Here is a 7765-nt window from a genome sequence, read left to right as displayed (position 1 = left end):
TAACAGATTTCCCAAAAAGAGCATTCATTTATTTAATCAGTAAATAATGCACAGTAGATTTGACATACACTAGTATGTTTTAGTATAAAAAAAATGTTCTGGGATCAAAAGTCTGAGAAAGACAATAAGTGCTTGCCAGAGGGATGCACACAATGGAGACAATGTATTTATGACGTGGTACAAGTGCATCACGAGGACCTAGGCACCAGCTCCCAACAGTGTTAAAACATTCATCTATATACAAAAAACACAAAAAAAGAGGAACACGCCACAACAATTTAACTAATATACAAAAAAATTCTGTAAATTCAGAAAAGTATCCTATAGCACCCTTCAAATCGGTATCCAAACAAACTTCTACAGCCTCCTTCACTGAAGGTAGAACCTCAAAATTACCTAAACTCTAGACATCCCTTTTAGGGATGAAAATGTCAATGCACTATTATCACTATGTGTATGCAGCCTGATAAGACTAAATATCACATCCCCTATATATACACACACACCATGCATCCATTTAACTAGGTCGTTCTCCATTTTTCCTGATAAGGAAATCATCCTCTGGCAGCTTAGGACTTAATGTGCCTTCACTGGGTGTTCAGTGATCTCAAGACCACACTGTACCCCCCCATTAACCACATATAATTTATGACAGGTCAGGATAACCTTGCTTAGTTACAGGAGATAGTAACATTGACACCACTGCAAAGAAAAGATAGCCTTATCCTATCAGCGATTCCTGGAGGACTTTGATAAACAAGCCTGCTTCATACATGAAATGGAGCAGTCTCAATGATACTGGAGTTTGGGCAGGGGACAGATCTGCACCATGCAAGCAAGGGTACAAATGTCGTGAACATGCCACACAGCAGAATGAATAGCATCTGTACAATGATATTCAGACACGCTGCACCATAAAACAATGTAAAAAATTTAAAACCAGAATTTCCATCTTTGAAACAAACAGCATTGTGCGAGAGTATGTTTATAGAGTCCTGCAGTAATCCAGTAAGATGATTCTCCAGGATCTTGTGTGGTGGGGATTGTTGGAGCAGCGCATTTCAACAGGTCAACTTATGGCATTGGGCATCCAAATGTGTAAGGCTGTTGAATCCACTGTGATTGTAATGTATGCAACATGGGTGGGCAGACAATATTTTAATTTCATAGCATGGTTCTACATGCTAATCTGTGCCTCTCAATGTCACCACGGTCTCCACACTGTAGAGGTAGGGGGTTTAATCTCTGGTGTTCTGTCACTGTCCTGTACAGATGCAAGACCACCTTTGCCAACTTCTGCTTCTTCTGTATCAGAGCAGCTGTCTTCAGAAGACATGCCTAGGCCACATCCAGTCTCAGGAGCTCCAGAATCAAGTAGCACATCCAGGACCAGATCCTGCAGATTCCCTTCACTCAACGGCATGGACTCCAGCAGGTGATTGAGCAGCTCAGCAGCAAGGCTAGCATCAATGCCTGGGCAGCTGGACACAAAAGTGTGAACTTCATGCATGCATTGGATGTATCCCGCAGCAAAACGTTCACTGGCCTCCCTCTGTAACCGATCAGCCTCTGCAAAATTGAAGAGGGGGCATAAGCAATGCAATAGAAGGATGTACCCTACAGTAACAGCACCAAGTTAGGATACGGACAGAATGATGAGGAAATGACAATCCATTTCATGTTCTACACCACATATAAGAAAACAGAAAAAAAAAAATACTCACCAGCTGTCCTGTTATGGAGGATCCGCTTTACCCTTTTCACAGTCAACTCCAGAACTTCAGCATTCTCCATTTTTGTTTGAAACTAGCAAGGAAATGAGAGCAGAGTCAAGATTTTTTTCCTCCCTAGTAAATAAAGCCACGCTAGTTTTGTACTACAAAAAGGTTAATGGCATCCACTGCTCTGTATAATGAATGGTTTCCAGACTTGGCCAGACAGCCCTTTTGCTTTATGCCATTTTATCCACTGAAAAGGTTGCCATCGCTGTAAACTCACCTCTGTATCGGCCAGAATGCCCCGGAGGTCATGCAGGCTTTCATTGATCCGTGCCCTTCTCCTCTTCTCCACCAAAGGTTTCCTCATCTAAAAAAATTAACACAGTAGAGAATGTTTACTGAGGTCGTCACATACTGACACCTACGAACAACATCTTCTACATAAGAGACACTTAAGTTCATATACATCCATTACTTATGTCTTAACACAATTTAAGCCAACAGAACTCTACATCTGGTTGCTGGTAACATTCTGGGGTAACATAGGGCATAGAGACTATTACACACAAGGATACTGCAATCACAGCATATCACAGTCTTACATGGGTAATAAAGACACAATACCTCAGACAAGATCCACCATGACATACCTAAACCGGTAGTCATACGCCAAGTAGATATAAAACAAGTACCAGATGCACATAGATAAGGTACATATAGGAAGACCACAAAACTAAGAGGGTCAAAGTAAAGCAAGAATCCTTTAACACATTCACAAGATATAACCGTATTCTTTCCTGCCCTAAACTTTAAGTGTTAAACCTACCATGGTAACTGCTCCATTTCTAGCTCTTTATGATATAATAAATAGGTTTGGTATTTTACATATAGCATCGATACTTTAACCTATGTAAGACCCAATATGGTTGAGTTTCCACTGGCCCGCCTAACCTGACAAGTCTGCACCTCTGGCAATCACAGCAGAATTTTCTATTTGTCGCTACTATGTCAATTGTTTAGTGTATGGTGTCTAGCAGGTGTACATAGCCTACAGCTAGAATATAGCATGTACAACTAGAATTGTTTTGATGGCTAAATGTAAAGTAAACCTCTATGATTACACAAAGAAAACAAACATTCACATTATACACAACATCAGTTGCAAACAAAATGAACCAGGGTATCCTAACACTGAAACAAAATAAAGGCCTTTGATGTGCCCCCAAATTGGCTTCAATAAAGAAAATGCAGAATGACGAGACACCAGGAGGCCTAAAAATCCAGGATGGCCACCGGACCCCGACACATCTGCACTTGGTTATTCAGACACAGGGTGAGAACACCTTCAAAAGGAATTTCAGCAGATCAAAGCAACTGCAAAGCATTGGGCCAAAGAGCCATAAACTCCATACCGGCCAGATTTAAGTCATTTGTAATGTAAGCCAATAGTAACAATACTCAGGTGTGTGGCAGGACCGTATCCTATAAACAAACACCTACGCCAGCTAAACTAGTAGTAACTTACTGCCATTCACAAAAATATAAACTAAAAGCAAGCATTTGGTACCCACACAGAAGATCCTTAGCAAGTCACTCGACCACCTTACAGCAAGTAGCTTGTTGATAGGTTACCGCAGAACACTTAGCACTATGGAACTTGCCTAGGGTGCTGATCCTGAAACCCTTTAATGTCCGCCATGCAGATTCGATGCAGCAACTCATCAGATGCGTTAAACAAATGACATTAATACCATTCTTCATAAAAGCTAAGGCTTGTCATTATTTAAAGAAACACTTTATTGAGTAACATGGATTCAAACAGGGATATCAGCCATGACACACAGGTAGCAAAAACACTAATAAGAAGTCCGATATCATCAGATCAATGTAGGGTATGAATGAGTCAGCAGCACCCTGAGATCGGAGCCCCGAGTCAAACCCCGAGTTCCCAGGTAAGACCGCGGACCGTTCAACACCGTTGAGCCAATAGTAAACGATCAGGCAAGCAGAGCCACTGGGGATCGCATCCGGATCTATAGGACCGTACCTATAGTCCTTCCAAGTTTTCTCAGCGCATAGCAGCGGCGCAGGCCTGAAGCATAGCACCATGTATGCGGATGTATACTCCGATGCGACCTCATGCCCCTCTGGTCGTACCGATCGATCGCTAATACTCACATAGGCGACCATATACTGTATATGTATAGAAATCTCACCTGTCTTTCCCCCCGATCCATGTGACTGTACAGATAGAACGTTCCCCAGATCTCTTTGTGACGTCACAATGCGGCTGCTCGAGGCCTCCATATATCCTGCCTCATTTACATGTGAATGGACCGTTGCGAACGTCACGATTGTTACGAACCAATGGCAGAGCGCGGTATTGTCCCAAGCGGCAGCTGCGCTGGAGTACAGGAGGCTGCCCTGGGTCTGGCGAGAAGTGTTTGGGTTGGCGTCTCCGCGCGCACTCTCTCCTACCGACTGTGGGGTTGGGCGTTAAAGTGCATTCCAGTTGCTTTATTTGTTAAATGATGGGCTGTTCGAGGAAAAATATTTGCTCTTTTTTTACACCAAAAATTGGAAAGTAAACGAGCTTCAAGAATTATTTTGCAGGATCACTTGTTAAAAATTCGTTACCTTTTTGTTTCGATGGAATAAGACCTAGAAATGACTGATTATTTAACCCAAATTGTTTCCTGGCAATAAGGCTCCCCATTTAACCCCCATATTTACTGATCATTGATTGGCATTTTACAGAAATTGGTGTAAATGTCCTAAAAGCATGAATCAGTATTTAGCTGCGCATGTTGCAGCTGAGGATGGCCGGTTGGGTCAGTCCTATACACACCCATCCACATGTATAGACTGGGAGGTTAATGCATAGAATGCAGATCTATACAGATACGTTGTATTCACGCTCCGTTTCCCCAACGCGGTGATTAAATGAGGACAAATCTACGTAGAATTGAGGAGCCGAGAATAGACCTATAGAGACGGGTGTAATAAACAGCCTTTAGCAATAATACTTTATGGATATTGACGCCAGGCTTCGGCCTTATTAATTTCAAGCCAGTAACCGTTACTTATGAACATTATATATATATATATATATATATATATATATATATATATACATTTCACATGCATAACCGAGTAATTGAAACACCCCGCTAATTGGCCTCTCCCTTTCCTCCTTTCATCGCTCCAATCCAGCCAGATGAATTTTCCTAACGCTCCTTATCTGTTGCCCCGCTGTGCCAGTCACCCCGTTAGCTGCTTACACCCTCCTGACCTACAGAGCCCTTATAACAACTCCCCCCTATATCTCCGCTCTTATATCCAAATACTCTCCTGACCGCCCTCCGCGTTCCTCCTGTGACTTCTCTCCTCACCTGTGTTTCCAGGAGTTCCCCTTCTTAAGTCAGACTTTCTCTTGCTCTAGTTTTAAATACTCATTAAAAACCCACCTTTTCAGAGACACGTACAATCTCTACTCCTATTACCCCCAACCACCATCCTTAAAATTCTTCTGCCATCCGAGAAAGTGCTAGGAGCAGGATCCTCTTCTCCGTGTTAACGTGCGTACATTCTGCCGCACTGCTGACGCTCTATTACCAACGGGGACACACTAAGAACACGCATTATTACGTTAGCAAACAAGGTCCTTGCCCCAAAGAGCTTACAGTCTAAGTTACAATAAAGCTAACTGAACAACTAAATTATCATTACATTTTCAGCCTTACTAACATGCGCACGCACACGGGTGTTTAATACGTTTTTAGGATGTACCATATGTAGCATGTTGGTGGTCAGTACAGGTGAAGTGTTTGATGGCCGTATGTGTGAAAACATCTATGTGAATACGCATGTATACATCTGACACATCCTCTGTCAGCAATACTATTTATTTATATAGCGCCAACAATTTATGCAGCGCTTAATACAATTCATATATTCAAGGGGTATGACAAGACGAGAATTGACAGACTAAGACAAACCGATACATTAGGTGAAGAGAGCCCTGGGACCCAGTGCTTGTGCTGGCTGAGAGTGATTTTCTGCGCACGCACACTTTGGCAAAAGGGAATTGCAGAAAAGCAGAGAAACAGAACATGTATAGGAATAATTCTAATAAATTGCATGCAAAAAATTATAAATAGTTCAAATATAAAGTAACGCTCGGCTATCCTGCGCATTAAAGGCCATATGACGGCTGGAATGTGTCTTTAAGAAGTTGCATTCAGCAAATGGCTGCAGCAGCTTGGATATCTCATATCCGCCCTTCCACTCCATTCAGAAATGATCCCGATACCATGAAAATGAAGGCATCCTTTGTGGCTGAAACTTGATGCTGATGGCAGTTGGCAGCTGCCACCCCACAATAAAGGCCGGTCTGTGTCCCAGGGCTGTGACAGGTGTTCACGCTGTTGTCTTGTTCTTCGGGGAGGGGGCTTATATTGACTAATTCATGAGACCTCCATCTAGCATAATACAAACATGAATGAACATTAATGCTGCCCCGCAGTATTTATCATTTCTTTCTTTCTTTACATGCACTTTGATATTCCTGTTCATAATAAATGTGAATAAAAATATAAATATATACACCGGTATTTTCCTTATTCTTTCATATTTTAGCTGATACATTAGAATTGTATCCATTAATAGGATTCTTTACCTGATCTTTCATATGAGGAATAGGAGAATTGCCTATTCTTTTACACTCTAGGTCATTTCATATCAATTATCAGCCTTAAATGTTTCAGCAAATTCATTGTGGCTACAAACACATCAGGACTCATTAGATCCCAAAACATTGAGAAAATCACCAGCGAATTGACTGCAGTCAAAATGAACTTTCATCTTAAGAGAAGCATCTGCAAGATATCAAATCTTTCCTGAATCACCACAAGCCCTCTGCTAGCCGCCATCTTAACCCATTTTTTTACTTTTACTCTTTTTACTTTTTTTTTATTTAAAAAATAAATAAATATATAGCTCATAATTTTTAGGTAAAGGGAGTTTGGGGATAGTGTAGCGGGTTTTAGCGTAAGTCTTAGTTTGGTGGGTAAAAGAAAACATAGCGCTCCAGGGATATTGCAAGTGAATCGACACGTTTAATAAATAATTAAGACAAGGTGGATGCACACACGTTTCGGGGTACACACACCCCTTTATCAATGTGCAGCTATAGCCATGACTGGTGCGTGTATCCCCAAACGTCTGTCCGTCATCACATTTGTTAAACGTGTGGATTCACTTGGAACATCCCTGGAGCGCTGTGTTTTCTGTTCTTGGATTGATGGCTTATTGTGCACACATTGGAGCAGGAGAGCTTTTAAACATAGCTGCACAGGATTTTCCATGTGTACCTTGGGTACTTTGTGTTCATATAACATGTTTTGTCTTTTGGATAACACTGAGGCTGATGAGCCAATTCATTTTGTAAAAAGGAACACTATGAAAGCCTTTGTAGATGTAATTCTTTACATTTAGTGGTGATTCCCAATGCCTCCCTAGAAGTGAAGCCAGGCTGTATAAAGTTCTCAGAGGTCTGAACCTCAGAGCAAAACTATTTTGATTAATCACTCATGCCATTTATAGGGACACTTAGTTTCAAGCAGTACATCCAATGAAAAAGATCATGCTATGGGGTGAAGTTCTATACATTTGGTGACAGCAGTACTCGCTATACCCTGTCATATCACATATAGGGAAGGACTCTGGCTCTGTAGGCACAAATGGAAAAAGTGTTTGAGACCTAATTTTGCCATTACTAAATAAAGATTACCACCCCTGCCTGGATAACCAACAACATTGAGTTAGTAATCTCATTCTCTTATTAGAGACCTTGGCCTGTGGAATTTTGCATAAAAAATAGAAATCAAACATTCTCACAGAAACACTTCAAAATCCTGTGGAAAACCTTTCCAGAAGAGTGAAAGCCGTTATAGCTGCAAAGGGGGACCAACTACATATTAATGTCTCTGTATTTAGAATGCAATGTCATAAAAATCCCTGAGGGTGGAATGGTCAGGTGTCCCAAT

At 41.4% G+C, this 7765-nt stretch overlaps 1 protein-coding gene across 1 annotated transcript; it reads right to left on the bottom strand.

The window, feature by feature from the left end:
* Positions 1 to 4061, bottom strand: LOC128483879 (transcription cofactor HES-6-like). Its single transcript, XM_053460187.1, has 4 exons — positions 3935 to 4061; positions 1999 to 2085; positions 1725 to 1806; positions 1 to 1569 (listed from the first exon to the last, which is right to left on the bottom strand). The coding sequence occupies exons 1-4, from the start codon at positions 3953 to 3955 to the stop codon at positions 1205 to 1207; spliced, it is 555 nt and encodes a 184-aa protein (XP_053316162.1). The 5' UTR covers positions 3956 to 4061; the 3' UTR covers positions 1 to 1204.
* Positions 4062 to 7765: the final 3704 nt, after the last annotated feature.

The sequence above is a fragment of the Spea bombifrons genome, chromosome 3 (genome assembly GCF_027358695.1).
Source record: "Spea bombifrons isolate aSpeBom1 chromosome 3, aSpeBom1.2.pri, whole genome shotgun sequence".
Classification (NCBI taxonomy): domain Eukaryota; kingdom Metazoa; phylum Chordata; class Amphibia; order Anura; family Pelobatidae; genus Spea; species Spea bombifrons.
Note: the sequence above shows the minus strand (reverse complement) of the source record. Positions and strands in the feature narration are given on the sequence as shown.

Excerpts from the sequence above, each read along its gene's own strand:
- LOC128483879 (XM_053460187.1), bottom strand. The coding sequence starts at position 3,955 with ATGGATCGGGGGGAAAGACAG. Across the intron at positions 1,807-1,998 it reads GCATTCTGGCCGATACAGAG|TTTCAAACAAAAATGGAGAA; the intron begins GTGAGTTTACAG and ends TTTCCTTGCTAG. Across the intron at positions 1,570-1,724 it reads CCTCCATAACAGGACAGCTG|AGGCTGATCGGTTACAGAGG; the intron begins GTGAGTATTTTT and ends TCAATTTTGCAG.